This window comes from Podarcis liolepis, assembly GCF_965112155.1.
Source record: "Podarcis liolepis genome assembly, chromosome: 13".
In the NCBI taxonomy this organism is placed as follows: domain Eukaryota; kingdom Metazoa; phylum Chordata; class Lepidosauria; order Squamata; family Lacertidae; genus Podarcis; species Podarcis liolepis.
The window spans coordinates 35,265,407-35,284,034 of record NC_139573.1 but is presented as its reverse complement, the minus strand read 5'-3'; the positions used below and the strand labels follow the sequence as shown (position 1 = coordinate 35,284,034).

Here is an 18,628-nt window from a genome sequence, read left to right as displayed (position 1 = left end):
TCCTTTTACCCTGTCCTTTGCAGGCACAGATCTGCACTTTAAAGCTATGTGTCTGACAGGTTTGGTTTTTTGTTCCGGCTCTTTCCCCGGGAAAAGCTGTGCTCTACCACTAAACCAGTGCGAATGGCAATCTGCAGGAAATCTGACTGCCATTTGCTCCAATTCAGTGGCAAAATGTGGGTTTTCCTGGGGAAAGCACCAGGATTCTTTTACAAAACCGCTCAGGTACAGAACTTTAAAACCTGGAAATGTGCATGAAAGGAAGTGTGGATGAGCCCTGACAGCCAATTGATTTCTCAAGCTACATTATTCCTTGCTAACTGTATGCCCCATTATACACATTGATCTGATTCAGTAGTAGTCCTGAAAAAGGAGCAGCCAGCATGCTGTTGAGGCTAGATAAACATGGAGTAGTGGTAATGGCAGACCTGTTCCTCTTTGGTCAATAAAAGCAGGGGCACTAGGCTACAGTCTCTGCCCAGGCTCAGCTCCTCTGTTGGAGCTCTCCAGTGCTTCCTTTCTAAGTTTATGCCTGCTTGGAAGTCATATCGTTTGACCCTGGCGTTCTGCTCCTAAACTCAGGTGTGTTGATACAGAAAGGTGTTTTATCCTGAGTCTGACAGTATAGTCTAATGCAGTCATCCCCAAGTCAGTGCCCTCTAGATATTTGGACTACAACAGCCATCAGCCCCAGACAGCACAGCTAATGGTCAGGGGAGCTGGGAGTTGTAGTCCAGCTACATCAAGGGTAGGCTAGTCTACTCTGTCAAAAGCTTTCTCAAGGTTTCAGGCAGGGGTTTCTTCCAGCACTGTTACTTAAGGAAGAACCCTTCTAACTGGAAGTACTAGAGGTTGAACCATAGAACTTCTGCAGGCAAAGTGTGTGCTCTACCACTGACCCCTGACTTCTCTTCAAAACATACAGCCTACAAAACACAGATGGATGGTCAACTTGACCATGCTTGATCAACTAAGGACCAGTGAGGTAAAGGGTCATTTTGTGTCCAGGGTGGTCCTCAAGCAGGATTTTCAGGCTTTTCCACCAAGGTGTGTGGGGTGTGGAGACTGGACCAGGCTGCTGTTGCTCAGCAATGAGGGAGTGAACACTCTGCACATGCTCAGCACCAACTCTGTTCTCTGTTCTTTATTTGTTTTGATACTTTTTTTGTTAATTCTATCTTGACTTCTATGAAATGATCCTGTTTGCCATCTTGGATCTCTTTATGAGAAAAGGCCAATGAGATCAAGGGTGGGTAGGCTACTGTCCTCCAGATCCTGTTGGACTACAGCTAGGGGCTGGAGAGGAATTCAGTTCAGTCCACATTAAAAGGCAAACCTGTTTGGTTTGCACTCTCCAAAACAATGGGCAAACCAGGACACATCCATCTTTCAAAACGCACACTTTTTCCCGAATTTTGCAATCTAACCGAGTAATAGCCACAAAAATGCAGATATTGAGGGGAAGGAAATGTGCATCAAAAGGCATGTAAGTGAAAATAACATACAGACATGCGTTGTTATGTTTTAAGGAAAGACAGCTGTGCAAACATGTGTCTATTAGGCAAAATTGCACACAAGCTTGTATTTTATCAGAAATTTGCCTTAAAATGCTGAAGAATTTTCACAAGGACTTAAGTGGGGGTGGGGGATCACAAACTGACATGGAAATGTGGGGAGCTGGATTTATGACTGGAAAAGATGAGAAACTGCAAGAAACCAGAACTGGTGGATTCACCCATCCCTAAGCACAACTCCCATCATCCCTGACCATTGGCCACAATGGCTGGGGCCGATGGGATCTGGAGTACAACAACAATTGGATGGCACCAGGTTCTCTCTCTCTCAGATCAGGGAGAGAGAGAGAGAGAGATCTCCACCTGTCAAATAATAATAAAAGTTAAAGGATTGCCTCAATGCTTTCCAGGGCTGGACTCTCACATTGAAAATAGGTTCCAGTGCTCCCCGCTGGCAGAAATTAAGTCCTGGAAGTGCAACAGGCTGTGTAAATAAAGGAAGGTCTTCTTAAGCAAGGAAGGTAAAAAGTGAGTAAGCATTGCCTCTTCAGTCTCTCTCTCTCTCTCTCTCTCTCTCTCTCACACACACACACACACACAAAATCCACTTCTCAACAGTGTGTAAAAAAATGTAACATCCATTTCACCACCAGCTTTTTTGGGGGGAGCAGGTCTGCATCCTGCCCCACACTTCAGCTTTGGGTTTTCCCTAAGAGTCCAGGACCTCCCTTCCCCACAGATTATCACTCTCGGGGGAGGACACATGTTCTGCATTAGGCCCATCCAAATGTGCTTGCTATTAACACGACTCCTGTTGACAAAGCCGTAGGTATTAACCCCATAAAGCATTCTGACAGGTGGAACAAAATGAGGAGAGAGAGGGGAGAGACACCTTCGCCAAGCTTTTAATTGCTTTCTAAGTCGGGCTCATGTTTGGACCAGTGGGGTTTCCTCCTCCTCCTTTGCAAAGAAATACAATGAACTGAGAAGAGAAACCTTTCATTCTACACTTCGAGGTGGTTATATGGAGGGGGGGGGGGTTAGGCCAACAGGGCTGGCCCAAAATATTTTGCCGCCTGAGGCAGAAAAGCAGGTGGTGCCCCTGCCATCCTGCTACCTCTATATCATGGTATAAAATGTATCCGAGGCCAGTCAAGCTATTGTGGCACCTGAGGCAGAAAACCCCCACAAAGCAGCTTTCCCCACCCGGGCAGTAAAAAATACAATAATCTAAGTGTGAGCTCACACAGAGGACCCCCAACCTGACTCTGTTTCCTCAAAGAGAAATCTGGTTGATTTAAAGTGCTATTGACTTCCACTAAGGTAATCATGTTTAAGAGTAGGATCTTTTCACTCCCTAACTAGTTAGTTAGTTAGTTAGTTAGTTAGTTAGTTAGTTAATTTCCTGGATTTTCTATACGGCTCAATTGTAAAACAACAACGACCCTCAACACACTTTACAAAATGAATAAAACAATTAAATGATTGGGGGTTTAAAATAAAAAAAGACAAGATTTTTTTAAAAAAAAGAATGGGAAATGTTTATAATGTATATACAAAATTATTTCAAACAGGTCAAAACAGTAGCAGGTTTCTAAACACACTTGTAATGTAACAGAAAGTACAGATAACTTAGGAAGATGAAAAACTGGAGAAATATTGATATGCAGTTGAAAACAGAATTAAGAGGACCCATGGATGGGATGGAGGGAGGGGAGAGTCCGGAGATTCAGAGCAATCTTGGTATGTGGATTTTGTATGATCTTTTGATGTATGTTTGTTTTCTTCTTTCTTTTGGAAAATCAAATAATAATTTTACTAATATATTATTAATATATTAATTAATATCAATAATTATATAAATAATATATAATTAATAATGATGATTTTAATAATAACAATTAAAAAATCAGCTTTAAAACGATTTAAAAATATTAATAACTATAAACTGAAAACCCAATTAAAACACATGTCAACACCCTCCATGTCTGGTTGACCTAAACAAAAATGTTTTCAGCAGGTGCCAAAAAGGGTATAGCGAAGGGACTTGCCTGGTGTCAAGTGGCAGGGAGTTCCCAAGTGCAGACGCCACCACACTAAATTATTGATTTCTTACTCACGCAGGATGAGTATTAGGTGGCAGCTGTAACAGTGCCAGCTCCGTAGATTAAAGTGGTCAAGTGGGCATATTTGAGGCAAGGCGATCTTGCAGGTTAAATGGTCCCAAGCTGCTACAGGCCTTAGATGCTAATGGCCACACCTTGAACTTGATCTGATTGTTTTCAGTGCCAAAACTCCGTCTTGAAAGCTGTGAATGTCAACGTGCTTCTCAGCCCACCCCTAAGTACCCACAGGCAGGGCCAACACATGAATGGGGGAAGAGGGAGCAGTCACTGGGTTTTAGACTTCAAGCTTGGTCCTTCTCATTTCAGAAATGAAGGTTGCAATGATAAACACACTTCGCTGGGTGGGAGTGAATCTCACAAACTCAGTGGGACTTGCTTCTGAGTAAGCATGTGGTAACTCTATGGGAGGTGTGGGTGGGAATTGTTATTTTGTTGGTTTTGTTTTAATTATTGATTTGTGCTTTTACCTGGTATTTTTTTTATCTTGTGAACCACCTGGAGATCTTGTGATGAAGGGGCGGTATAAGAAGCTACCATATAAATAAAAATAAAGTAAACTGTATACTTAACTCGCTGTCTCATGCACGCACAGGTTTGTACCTAGCAAAGTTATATTCAGAGGAGACCCAACGAAATTAATAGACCTAAGTTATTCCCCTCCATTGTCTGCAATGGGTCTCCTCTGAGAAGGGCTAAGATTTAGCTGCAACCCACACCCTTTGACATTTAATTGTCAAAACCCAAATCCGCTCCTGCGACTGCACTGCCAGCTATCTCTCAGGGAATATAGGCAAATTTCCTCTATGATTGTTGCAGGTTAACTTCTAAATATTTCACTTTCCACCCGATGATCGAAGCAGGCCCAGGTGCCTTTCAGCCTGTCTGAGATTATATGTGTGGACAGAGAGGTAGACAGATGAAAGGGCGAGAGGAAGGGACATTTGTAGAAGGAACTGGGATGTGCACCTCCTTTGAACGGAAAATAAAAGGGAGTTGGGGAATGGAAAGGCTAGGCTGCAGTTTAAACCAAAAATGTCTACATGAAGACTCCTGTATAAGCACTTTAGTAATATGCAGCAGAGTGCATTCCTCCCCCAGAGTTTTAATGCGCACGGCAATAATACTTGGCATGTGTATATATACTTAACAGAGTGCTAAAAGCACTTTGCAGACATTACCTGATGTAATGTGCTTTCAACGCTTGCTTACATAATTTTCTGCAGTGGTACGACAACCCTGTAGTGCGGGCCAGCCTGATCACACAGCCATATCGCAGATGGGGAGCTGAAACTCAGAGGGAATTGATGAAGGCCACTGGGTGGATCTTTGACAGAGGCGAGAATCAAGTAGCAGACTACCCAATCCTTAGGTCAGGGAGCCTGCAGTCATGGCTGCTCAGAAGTAAAGCCGGCCAGGTTCAGTGGGAGCTACACCCAGAGGAGGAATAGATAACCAGGGTTAGGCTGGGGTGTGGGGGGCAAATGCCTCCCTTTCCGACCCCTGAGACCGGGGTAGGCAACCTAAAGCCTGGGGGCCGGATGCGGCCTAATCTCCTTCTAAATCCGGCCCTCAGACGGTCCAGGAATCAGCATGTTTTTACATGAGTAGAATGTGTTCTTTTATTTAAAATGCATCTCTGGGTTATTTGTGGGGCATAGGAATTCGTTCATTTTTTTCCTTCAAAATATAGTCTGGCCCACCACATGGTCTGAGGGACGGTGGACCGGCCCACGGCTGAAAAAGGTTGCTGACCCCTGCCTGAGACTCTTGCCATTGCACCCCTCTCTTAATCCCTGTTCCACATCTGCTTTTGCCTGGCTGGAAGTGTAATAAGATGGAAGACAGAGTCATGTGTGTGTGTGTTTGTGCATATGTACACCTCTGACTCAACTGTTGCCTACTGTACAGGGCTCCGAATCACATCTGCTGCGCCGCCCACCTTTTGCCTCTGGCCCCACCTACACCTGGGCACAGGAGGCCTTTGCGAGGTTGCTCAGTATGCAGTGTGGTCCTTGGGTTAAAATGGGTTTCCATTCACTTGCCACAGCATGTAGAATTGCAGCCTAAACTCCCTCTTAACATGACTTACAGTCAAACCTCAGCTGTCGAACGTAATCCGTTCTGGAAGCCCGTTCGGCTTCTGAAACGTTCGACAACCAAGGCGTGGCTTCCGATTGGTTGCAAGAGCTTCCTGCACTCAAGCAGAAGCCGCGTCGGATGTTTGGCTTCTGAAAAACATTCGAAAATCAGAGCATTTACTTCCGGGTCTTCGGCGTTCGGGAGCTGAATCGTTTAAAAACGGAACCGTTCAGGAGCCGAGGTTTGACTGTATTTCTGAACAAATATGCTCTACGGTACACCGGCTCTCGCAGCTTCGAGGCAATTGGAAATATTTTTGAACATAAATGAAGGGGCATCACAAAACAATTGAGAGCAGAGGAGGAAGGGCTGTGTCTCATGATGACTAATCATACTGCAAGAAGCCGTTCCATAGGGACGCCTTACATAAATCCCACCCAGCAATTGTAATATCTAGGCAAGTGCTCCTTTCGGGGGAAGGAAGCCATCTTTGTAGGGGCACAAGGAGTTGGGCTTTGAATGCTCAGAAAAGGTGTTGGAACTGCAGTCTTTAGGCTGCAAGGAAGAAATAAGCCAGAGTTAGAGAACCCAGGAGGTTCCTTTCATACATGTTGGTAGGACTCTATGTAGCCAAAATGTGCACACAGAGAGAGATGTGCAACTTGGAGGCTAAATACACAGTCACTGCAAATTCCCATCATCACAGTTGCACCTTTTTGGAGGCCACCATGCAGATATTATTTTTATTTATTTCATTTCCACCCAAAAAAAACTGAAACTCAAAGTGACTTTTTAAAAAGTTGCACAAAGTTGCCTGTTCACAAGCCACAAATATTTTCTTGCGGTCCGATAAACCTCAGCACGATAAATCCCTCCTTCCCTTCCTCTGTTTGGCCTGTGATGTGAACTATTTAACATGGAAATCAAGCCCCACCTCTTCCATGGAGTCGCCATGAGGCCCTCCCAGCTTCCCTTTTCCCATCTGTAAAATGGGCAGACGTAGCAGCCTCCATCGCTGGGCAGCAGCGGGAATGAATAATTTGTACAGCAAATTATTCAACGTTTTCTCTAAACAATAAGTACCAGTAACAGTTGCAATGTGGGGTGGCCGGCGGGGAGAAGGGCTTTGATTTTATCTCCCTACATAGGAAGTTGAGGGTGTTTCTGAGGCCCTAACTAACTCCTTGTCAATTGAGTCATCTCTTTATTCTCTTTCCCCTGCCACTTCAGTCAGATATGACAACCAACCGTGATTTCCTGCCCCCTTTCAAGATCTCTAAAATAGGGGGTGGGGAAGTGTACATAACTTAGGTTTAGTTTTTTCCTGGACGTACGATTTCTGACCTTAGGGTCGTTCTACTTGAGCAACAAAAATTCACAAGGACGGTTGGAAAAGATTGCCTGCAGAGCTGGAGCACATTCCCCAGTTTGACTGCATTTCTCAGGCTCGGGATAAAGATTTAGGGTGTTTGTCCTATTTGGGAAACACTGCTACTGCATTTCTGTGTTGTGGCCATGTGTCCCTCATTTACAAAGGGCACTCCTCTCTTTGCAAGAGTCCAGTTGAAAGGTCAAGAACAATGGTGGGCCCATGATATCAGACACAATATATACATGAATGAGCGGGAAAGGCTGTGGAAGGAGGATATTAGATTCACTGCTTGTTACAATCTCAGAGAAAATGTAATGAAGATACCTGGGTACCTAAGCCCAGCCAAATTGGCAAAAAAAAATGTATAAAAACAGTTCAGAGGGTTGTTGGAGGTGTAAAAATGGGGTAGGTACATTTATGCACATGTGGTGGGGATTCTAAGAGAATTTTGGGACACCATATATAAAGAACTTAAAAAGATATTCAAATTCTCATTCATCCAAAAACCTGAGGCCTTCCTATTAAGAATAATGTCCATGGAAATTAAGAAAAATCATAGACCTCTATTCATGTACACAACCACAGCAGCTAGGATTTTGATAGCAAAGAATTGGAAAAGCGATAACATCCCCACAAAAATTGTGGGTTAAAGCCTAGGACTTGCTGATCAGAAGGTCGGCGGTTCGAATCCCTGCGACGGGGTAAGCTCCCATTGCTCAGTCCCTGCTTTTGCCAACCTGGCAGTTCGAAAGCACCTCAAAGTGCAAGAAGATAAATAGGTACCGCTCCGGCGGGAAGGTAAAAGGCATTTCCGTGTGATGCTCTGGTTCGCCAGAAGCAGCTTAGTCATGCTGGCCACATGACCCGGAAGCTGTACGCCGGCTCCCTCGGCCAATAAAGCGAGATGAGCGCCGCAACCCCAGAGTCGGCCACAACTGGACCTAATGGTCAGGGGTCCCTTTACCTTTACCTATACTCATGAAAAAACACACTGATTCCCGGCAGTGGCGTAGCGTGGGGGGGTGCAGGGGGGGCGGCTGCACCGGGCGCAACATCTGGGGGTTAGGGTTAGGGGGCGCAAATCCACGGGTTAGGGGGCGCAAATCCACGGGTTAGGGGGCGCAAATTACTTGCCTTGCCCCGGGTGCTGACAACCCACGCTACGCCACTGATTCCCGGACCATCCACAGGCCAGATTAATAAGGCAATTGGGCCGGATCTGGCCCCTGGGCCTTAGGTTGCCTACCCCTGGGTTAGAGAGTTGGACAAGGACCTGGTAGACCAGCGTTCAAATCCCCATTCTACCACAAAGCTCGCTGGGTGACCTTGGGCCAGTTACTGTCTCTCAGCCTGATCTACCTCATAGGGTAGGGAGGTGAGGAGGAGGAGGAGGATATGTTGCCCATCTGACTGGGCAGCTTCCAACAAAATATTAAAACACACAAAAAACAAGGAAGGGGGATAGCTACGCATGCTGCCTTCAGCTCACCTGAGGAAAGATGGGGTATTAATGAAATAAAATGAAAATGCGAATTTCATGCAAATCTGTGTCCTTGCGTGCTCAGGGGAATACTTAAGTTATACTTCTGTGGCTTTTAGCACTCTGGCTAATGAGTCGCACTTCTCTTTCTCTGCCTCCACTGGGTCTCATCCTACTAATCACTTCGTCTCCCTTGCACCGCAGGCCCTGTGAATTATACATCCAGCACCCTCTCAGCCCTGTGCTTCAGATGAAGGGAAGCTTTTGCCTGTGACAGCTCTGGCCACAATACATCAATTAGCATCAGAGGTGCCATAAATTACACCAGAGGTGTCAGGGGGCGCCAGGAGCTGCGTCTGTTGCGGCCTCAGTGTTGTCAAACAAAGCTCGTCCTTCGTGGTCCAAAACTGAGAGAAGATGGAGCACAGCCTATCAAGCAGATAGGCAGACTCACCTTGCATATTGGGGACACTGTCGTACAGTGGATAGAGTTTTTAAACTGCTTTTCCTTTTTAAAAAGGCAGTGCATAAATTGCTGATACCATATAACCAGTCCTGAAAGACCTACATTGGCTCCCAGTATGTTTCTGAGCACAATTCAAAGTGTTGCTGCTGACCTTTAAAGCCCTAAACGGCCTCAAAGGCCCAGTATACCTGAAGAAGCATCTCCACCCCCATCGTTCAGCCCGGACACTGAGGTCCAGCTCCGAGGGCCTTCTGGCAGTTCCCTCACTGTGAGAAGTGAGGTTACAGGGAACCAAGCAGAGGGCCTTCTTGGTGGTGGCACTCGCCCTGTGGAATACCCTCCCATCAGATGTCAAGGAAATAAACAACTGACTTTCCAAAGATTTGGAAACAAAAGACTTTCCAAACGTTAGGCATTCCTGCTAAGGGGAACTTTGAGGCAGAAGAAGAGAAGAGTTTGGATTTGATATCCTGCTTTATCACTACCCGAAGGAGTCTCAAAGCGGCTAACATTCTCCTTTCCCTTCCTTCCCCACAACAAACACTCTGTGAGGTGAGTGAGCCTGAGAGACTTCAAAGAAGTGTGACTGGCCCAAAGTCACCCAGCAGCTGCATGTGGAGGAGCGGAGACGCGAAGCCGGTTCCCCAGATTACGAGTCTACCGCTCTTAACCACTACACCACACTGGCACCAGCCTAGAATTGTAGAGTTGGAAGGGATATCTTGAGAGTCTTCAACCCCCTGCAGTGCAGGAACCTCAACTAAAGCATCCATGACAGATGGCCATCCAGCCTCTATTCACCACCTTCCAAGGAAGGAGAGTCCACCACCTTCGGCTTGGTGTGGGTCCCAAAGCTATTTCCCCAAACCACGCCCACTTGCCCCACACCTGATGTCATATGTGCTGTCAGCAGTGGAGCAGCCAATCCCTGCAGAAAGCAGCTTTGCCCAGCCCTATGATTGGTGCTAAACAAGCACTGGGCACACAGCTGGCAATGAGAGGGACTTTGACAGGTGGGCGGGATGACCCACCTTTCAATCATCCAGCATCACAATGACATTGGGTGATGGACAAGTGGGCAGGACCATGCACCAGTCAAAGTTGGCCCTCACCGATAAGGTCGGATAACAATCTTGCCCACTGCACCATAAATACTCTCCGTCCCCCCCCCCCAAAAAAACTTACACCTCCCCCATCTGGTGCTGGAGCACACCTCTCATTCAACATTTCTTAAAACACCAACAATAGGGGTGTTCACACATTAGATTCAACAAGTGTACAATCCATGTACACCTGTATACCTGGGTTGATATCTGCATGCTCGCAAAATTAGTTGCATGTAACGCACAGCAAATGGGCACCCTGCTTACCTGTGTACACAATAGCTAAGCTGTACTAATAAACAAGTGTATCCTCTTTCACACAAATACTTGTACATGGGCAGAGGCAGCTTGTGCCTGTGTTCAGCAAAATAATATTAATAATAATAATAATAATAAATTTATTCATATCCTGCCCTCCCCAGCCAAAGCTGGGCTCAGAGCGGCTAACAAGTAAAAATAGCACAGTGTACATAAAATCACACAGTCAATTAATTAAAATCCATTCTAAAATCAATTCAGAATCAAATTAATGGCAACCATTGGGCTAGAGTTCTATGAGGATTACAGAAGGAGAGAGGGGGTCAGACTGTGCCTTGGCCAAAGGCCTGGTGGAACAGCTCCGTCTTGCAGGCCCTGCAGAAAGATGTCAAGTCCCTCAGGGCCCTAGTCTTTTGTGACAGAGCGTTCCACCAGATCGGGGCCACGGCTGAAAAAGCCCTGGCTCTGGTCGAGGCCAGCCTAACCTTCCTGCGGCCCAGGATCTCCAAGATGTTTTTATTTGAAGACTATAAGGTCCTCCGTGGGACATACCAGGAGAGGCGGTCCTGTAGGTATGAGGGTCCTAGGCCGAATAGGGCTTTAAAGGTTAAAACCAGCACCTTAAACCTGATCCTGTACTCCACCTGGAGCCAGTGCAGTTGGTATAGCACCGGACGAATGTGATCCCATGGTGAGGACCCCATAAGGAGTCTCGCCATGGCATTCTGCACCTGCTGGAGTTTCTGGGTCAGTCTCAAGGGCAGCCCCACGTAGAGTGAGTTACAATAATCAAGCCTGGAGGTGACCGTCACATGGATCACAGTGGCTAGGTGAGGGCGAGAGAGGTAGGAAGCCAACTACTTAGCTTGGCGGAGATGAAAAATGCTGCCTTTGTTATGGCTACAACCTGCGCCTCCATAGAAAGGGAGGTGTCAAAGATTACACCCAAATTATTAACAGACGGCGCTATTATTATTATTGTTAATAATAATAACACCCATGCTCCTCCTCCTCCTCCTCCTCCTCCTCCTCCTCCTCTTCTTCTTCTTTTCTCCATGCCTGCTCCATGGAACCTGGTCTGAAGTACTTCCCTACCCCCCAAATCCTTGTTCCTTTCTTAGAAAAAGTAGGGTCGTTTGAGCTGTCTCGCCTTTAATTTGGCGACCGTTGCAAACAGGACCTGTGCCTTGAAGCAGGCTCAGACTATTTCAGTTGGTTAGAGCGTGGCGCTGATAACGCCAAGGTTGCAGGTTTGATCCCCGGATGGGACAGCTGCATATTCCTGCCTTGCAGGCGGTTGACGACCCTCCGGTCTACAATTTTGTGATTCTATGATTTCTATTTCTCCTTCTCATCTGCTCTCCAGGGTCTCACTCCAGGGTCTTTCCCATGAGCTGCTAGATGACCCTTTTCCACTGGAGATGCCTAGGCTGGAACTCAGCCTTGGGACTGTCTATGGGAAACTGCATGTGGCCTGCCACTGGACTGTGGCCCCTCCCACAGAGTCAGGGACATCCCTAGCTGCCAAATTAGTGTGTGGGAGAGGTTGTCATTAGCATGCAATTCCTTTCTCCTTCCCCCGTCCCCCCACAATCCCTGCTAAGCTGTCACAGGGCACCTCCAGACTGCTATGATGCAAACCCGCCATGCATGCAGGGATATTTAGATTTGCACAGAGTGGACAAAAGCCGTCTGCCACCCTAGCACAACGAACCCATTTTTTAAAAATGAAAAATTGGTTTTTTGTGGTTAGGAAGCCAGAAGGCTCTGGGAAGAGTGGGGGTGGGGGTGGGACAAAAGATGCAAAGGAAGGTTTACTCTGCAAGCAGATCAGGATGGATGCTCAGTAAGACCAGACACAGACTAACCTCCACAAGGGAGGGAGGAGAAACTCCATGCAGCACACGTTTAAAGTTGATCCATCAAATCTGCAGTTTCTGAAACAATACAAGAATGGGGGTGGCACCATCCTTCAAAATCCGCACACATCTGAATTTTGCAATGCAGTTCTGAAACCAAACAGTATTTCCCAAAATGCATATATGACATAAAAGTGTCCATAAGGATGGAGACGTAGTGAAAACAACATACCAAAAAAAAATGCATTTATTAGGAGGAATTGCACGCAAATATGTGTATATTCGTCAAACCTGCTTTTTAAAAATGTGTTTATTGGGAGAGATTCACAATAAAACGCTGGTGTTTTTTCACCAGGATTTCTTTAATAATAATAATTAATAGTCACAAATCACTGCAAAATGCAGAGGAGCGAATTTAAGATTGGAAAAGTAAGAAACCGAGAGAGAAGAAATGGTGAGGTCTCGCCATCCCTAATCTCTGCATAAACCTTGTGCAAACACCCCAGTATGGATTCTCAGTGAAACAGGGTAGTCTTGAGGAGCTCATAAGACACCATCCTCTGCAAGCCTCTTCTTTACTTTTTCATGAACAGCCTTGGGGGGGGGGGGAAGCATTCTGTGTAGCTCTAAAGTTTGCCCATCATTTTTTTTGGGGGGGGGGAACACTAAACTAAACACATGATCCAATAACAGCCATCCTTTCATTTCCCCTCTGATTTTCCCTTCTTCTTCTTCTTCTTCTTCTTCTTCTTCTTCTTCTTCTTCTTCTTCTTCTTCTTCTTCTTCACATATCATCCCTAGCCCCCTCTGGCATGAGGGCGGATCTGGAAAGGCATGTTAGGCTTCACCGACACCCCTTCCTCCGCCTCCTAAATTAAGCAAAGCTTACTTGCGAACAAACATGTTGTGCAACTTCCTTTCTTTTTTAATTGCATTTATTTTAAGTGCTGGGATCGTTCTCCCTGGCTTTTGCAGCCTTTTAAGCTGCAGAAGGTGTGTCTCTCAACGCACACAGCGAACTTCCCTCTGCCTATTCCTACTTCTAGGGGAACGGGACGGCATCTCGGAGACCCAGCCCTGAAAGAAACGGATTGTACTCAGCTGTCCACAGCCAGAGACTGCCTGGGGGAAAGACGAGGAGAAGCTGTGCAGACGATGCTTAACTCGTTTTTTAAAACATCCCAGAGATTCCAGGGTTTAAGCAAAACAGGAAACTCGCAAACTCTCTGCCTTTGTAACTGTCATGCCTGGGACCTCACCCATAATACCTTCAGAGCGCCACCTCTCTCTCCTCCCTCAGTTCCCTCCTCCAGGGATAATAAATCCAGACTCCTTTCCCACAATGCCCATGCACCAAATCTGTACCCTAAGGCTCAAAAGTGTGTGTCGACTGCATTTCTGCATCTATGGTCCTTCCTAGACAAGCCTGCCAAGGTTACAGGTCCGACCTCCGTATAGGGCAGCTGCATATTGGTCCCTTCCAAGCTTACAATTCTATGAGTCTACTCCTGCCTCTTCCATGCCTCCCCGCCCTCTGATCTCCTTCCACAGGTCTGTAAGCTCTTTGGGGCAGAAATCTACTTCTTTTCCCTTTTTCGCTGTGCAGTGCCTGTGCATTGACATCTCAGCAGTGTCTTATTCCTTCCTGCCTGCCTTCTAATCATCTTCCTTCGAAGTTCTTCCTGTTTAGGCCAGGATGAGATTAAGTCAGGCATTGGCAAATTCGGCCCTCCGGATGTTTTTGGGACTACAACTCCCATCATCCCTGACCACTGGTCCTGTTAGCTAGGGATGATGGGAGTTGTAGTCCCAAAACATCTGGAGGGACGAGTTTGCCTATGCCCGGATTAAGTGGTGGCATGTATAAAGCTCCCGTTTCTTTTCACATGCTCAGAGGCACTCTGGGGTGTATTATCTCCTCAACTGCCTCATTCTTAAAGTCTTGTTCATTTTTGCTAATTTCACCTGTTTGGCATAATTTCTTGCATTTGTGTTTTGTGCAAAAATGGCAACTGCTGGTGTTTTGATTTACTTTGGTGATATTCCTTGCTGGCGTTTCAGTTTAGTTTGGGGATTCTAATCGCAGTGGCGTAGCGTGGGTTGTCAGCACCCGGGGCAAGGCAAGTAATTTGCGCCCCCTAACCCGTGGATTTGCGCCCCCTAACCCGTGGATTTGCACCCCCTAACCCTAACCCCCAGATGTTGCGCCCAGTGCGGCCGGCCCCCCCCTGCACCCCCCACGCTACGCCACTGTCTAATCGTCTGTATATGTTTGTGTTTTATACTCAAACTGCAAAGGTCAGGGGGTTGGTGCACATCGATTTCTATTCCAGGGCAAAAGAAGTGGGGGAGCACTGATTAAAAATGGGTTGCAGAGCTGGTTCCTGTTTCAAGTTAATCAAGTGGGCGCAGTGTCAAGAAAAATGCTATACTAGGATGCCCCCATGGTCGCTGTTTCAGCCTCTGCAGTGGTGCCAAGCCTCCTAATTTACGTCTTACAGTCCTGCCATCAGCCTCTCCCAGTCGGCCACCAACCTTAAATGTCCATCACCCCGAAAGTTCAACATGCCAAACCCACGCCCCCTTAAGATATTAGCCTTTTACTGCACTAGCCGTCCACTGTCTCCTTTTCTGCTAAGGGCTAATGCAATTCAACCCTAGACATCATTATTATTAACTGTTTCCTGTCCAGAAATGAGCCAGGCAATAAAGCAAAGATTCGCCTCCGAGCGTATGCAGGGCTCCTTCTTCACTGAAGAACCTAATCTCCACCTTGCATACTCAAAGAGTTAGGGGCACAGATTTGAGGTTTGTGGAAAACACGGACCTTGAGATCCAAAAGCCACGTCTGTTCAGCTTCCCTCCGCCCCATTTTGCAAGCTAAACACTATACGATTTGAGAGGGTTGGAGCTCAGGGGTAGAACTTCAGCTCTGCTTGCAGAAGATTGGATCCCTGGCATCTCCAGATATGGGTGGGAATGTCCCCTGTCAGAAACCCTGGGGAGCTGCTGCCAGCCAGTGTCGACAGTACTAACCTAGATGGACCAATGGGTCTGACTGGGGATAAGGCGGGCAGCTCCCTAAGTCCCTATTGCAACCAAACCCTCTCAACCAGCGAGCCTCTCCCTCCGTCTGGCTACCCATCCTGAATCTCCCCTCTGCAAAATAACACTCATTTTGAAATCCGCCCCTCTTCCTTCTGTGATCTCTCTCCCTCCTCTCTCTCACGCCAGCTCCCTGTCGTTTGGCACATCCACACTAAGCGAAGGGCTGCCGGCAGAAATGACCACTCGAAGCTTAAAAGCCGATGCGTTTTCTAATCAATGTATGTGATTTGGCTTTGAGGGGACCTCGGTAACTTAGCTGCCTTGCCTACAGGCTAACACTGGTGCGACGCGGGAGATCCGGGAATAGGATCACTATCCCATAGCTTAAAAAAAAAAAGTAATATCAGGGAATGTTGGTGAATGGGCTTGGGAGTGGAAGTTGTCATTTTTGCCGTGGAGTAAAGAATAGCAGGTATCCTGCAACTCCCACCGTGTTGAGCCTCGTGGGGCAAACAGCAGCTGGAGGGTGAGTGAGAGAATCATAGTACAGTGGTACCTCGGGTTACATACGCTTCAGGTTACATATGCTTCAGGTTACAGACTCCACTAACCCAGAAATAGTACCTCGGGTTAAGAACTTTGCTTCAGGATGAGAACAGAAATCGTGCTCCGGCGGCGCGGCGGCAGCGGGAGGCCCCATTAGCTAAAGTGGTGCTTCAGGTTAAGGACAGATCTCCGGAACGAGTTAAGCACTTAAACCGAGGTACCACTGTATTTTAGAGATGGGTTGGGGACCTCAGAGGTCATTGAGCCCAACCCAATGCAGGGATCGTGCTTGGCAGACAGACAGACACCCAGCCTGCGCAGAACTACACCCCAAACCGAAGGAGAGCGATTCAGGGAAACAGGACGGCGGTGGTCCCAGTGTAAAATCAACCTCAGGGCTACGGTTATTATTAATGTGTTACGAGAGGCGAATATCCTTGCGCAAGGCTTTATCTCTCAGCCTTCCCTATCTGATAAGGTTGTTGCGAGACTGAAATGACCCTGGCAGCTCTTTGGAGGGAGGGTGGGTAAGGATTGGTTATCCCCCTTGCAGTTTTGGTCCAGAGCACCTTTGTGCTTCCGGACAAAGGATGCCCATCTTTGATCGCACACAATCATCATCATCACCGAGGTTTGAGGTTACAGAAGGGTCTCCAGAGGCAGGAAAAGCGCAGCGCGATGCTTACATTTGTCGCTATGATTTCTTGGAAGCACTTTCGAGCACGCAGACGTGCTTCCTCGTTTTATCACCCCAACTGGAATCTAGTCAGAGCTCCTTAGACGTCTCATAAAAGGCGGAACCGTGTCTCAAACTCTCCCTCTCCCCCCCCCCTCTCTCTCTTCCTCAGCACATCCTCGGCGCCGCTCTTTTTCGTTTCCCTGCCGCGCCCCCTGCGCGCACAAAACCATTTCACACGTTCCGCAGAGAACAATATAAAACAAGATCTATCATTCCGGACACTGCAATTGATAGATCGCATCCTCGCCGCCGCCGCCCCCCTTTTGAAACGTCAAAATAGGACTTTTTAAATCCTCTTCTTCTGCCCCCCCCCCCACTCCCGCGACTCTCATAGTCGCCCCAAATGTTCTCCTCCAGCAGGCAAATCTCTGCTTGGGGTGTGGGGGGTTTCCAACAAACCGACTTGGGGTGTGGTTAGGGTGGGGCCAGGGAGCCCGGCGCTGCCCTACCCTGCGTATCCACCCGGATCCTCTGCACGCGTCTACGCAGAGAAAGCAACTCTCCCTGACTTCACAGCGCGATCCTCGCCGCGCCTCCTCTGGAACTCCGTGGGCGCCAGACACCCGGGATCGAAACATTACTCGCGAGGAAGTGCGCAGAGGACAGCAGCCCGCTATCGGTTTGGGCGCGCGCAAAAGTTCCTTCCCAGCTGATTAGCAACCCCCCTAGGGACCGAACCGATGGGTGGGCGCCTCCCAGCAGATCCACCCCCCCCCAAAAAAGAGAAACTTAAACCCCAGTGGCTAGGGGTGCCAACTTTAATTAAACATTGGGGGGGGGGTAAATAATTGATCACATGACATAGTACACACACATGTGTACTAGTATACGGATGGCAGTATCCATCAACTGTCGGGGAGCCTGGCCCCATCAAATATTTTTTTTGGGGGGGGCGAAGGGACCTTGGTCCTAAGGAGTTGGCTCCTATGCCGGAGACAGAGCACCCTGGTGTCCAGCGGACCCGAAGGAGAACCGCTACCACCCGCCCCATCCCATCTCCGCACCCCAGACTGGACACACACACACACACACAAAAAGCACCCATGGGTGGCAGATCCGATCGACGCCCCCGTCTCAATACTCGCTACGATCCGTGCGCACTGTCACTTGCGATCTTCTCCCCATCTCTGCCCTCTAAAGATGGGAGTGAGTCGCCGAGCCTCTTCCACACCCCACCCCACCCCAGGGTTGATCCACAAGGCGAACCCACTCACCCCGGAAAGCAGCAGCAGCGATCCCAGCAGGAGCGCCACCCTCTTCGCCTTCTTCTCCATGACCGTCAGAGCTGGAGGAAAGCGGAGCGCAGCGGGAGCCAGGCGGGAGGCTTATTCCACATCCCCTTCCCGGTACTTCTCGGGCGGATCGCGCGCGCGCGCGCGTCTCAAGTCGAGAGAAGGAGCGCGATGCAGATACCGCGGCGGCGGCCCCTGTAGGAAGCGAGCGACTGAGCTGCAGCCCGGGCAGCACCTGCTTTCTGTAACTGGGAAGCTCCGCCCCGCTTCCCCCTCATTACTATTAAAACGAGCGGCGCGCTCAGCCCACTGGCTGGGTGGCTTTGGGGGAAAAAGGCGCACGTACCACGGTGGCACAAGGCGCCGCCCGCTTTCAGGCTCCCAGCAAGAGCTGAACTGACAGGGGAGAACATGAATTGGTTTCATTGCATTCCCGATTTCATTCCTTCATTTTATAGAGTTGGCTTTGATTTCTTCCGAAGGTGGGGAGAGATTCGCATCGGGCACGCCCTGGCAGCTTTCCCAAAGTTCCTTTGGAAGAGTGGAAGTCAGAGTTGCAGTGGCAGCCACCTGGTACAGTGGAGAAGGGGGACTGGGGGGTGAATGTGCCCCCCCCCCCCGCTACTGCAATACGCTCTACGTGGGGCTACCTTTGAAGGTCATTCGAAAACTAATCCAGAATGCAGCTGCCAGACTGGTGACTGGGAGCAGCCGCCAAGACCATATAACACCGGTCCTGAAATACCTATATTGGTTCCCAGTACGTTTCCAACCACCATTCAAAGTGTTGGTGCTGACCTTTAACG

The 18,628-nt window shown here is 48.1% G+C and overlaps 1 protein-coding gene across 1 annotated transcript in view; it reads right to left on the bottom strand.

The window, feature by feature from the left end:
• NGFR (nerve growth factor receptor) overlaps positions 1-18,072 on the bottom strand; it is a 59,563-nt gene extending 41,491 nt beyond the window's left edge. The window contains exon 1 of the mRNA XM_083470043.1: positions 17,805-18,072. Within this exon, the coding sequence (XP_083326169.1) occupies positions 17,805-17,864 (60 nt within the window). The 5' untranslated portion in view covers positions 17,865-18,072. The remainder of the gene's footprint in view (positions 1-17,804) is intronic.
• Positions 18,073-18,628: the final 556 nt, after the last annotated feature.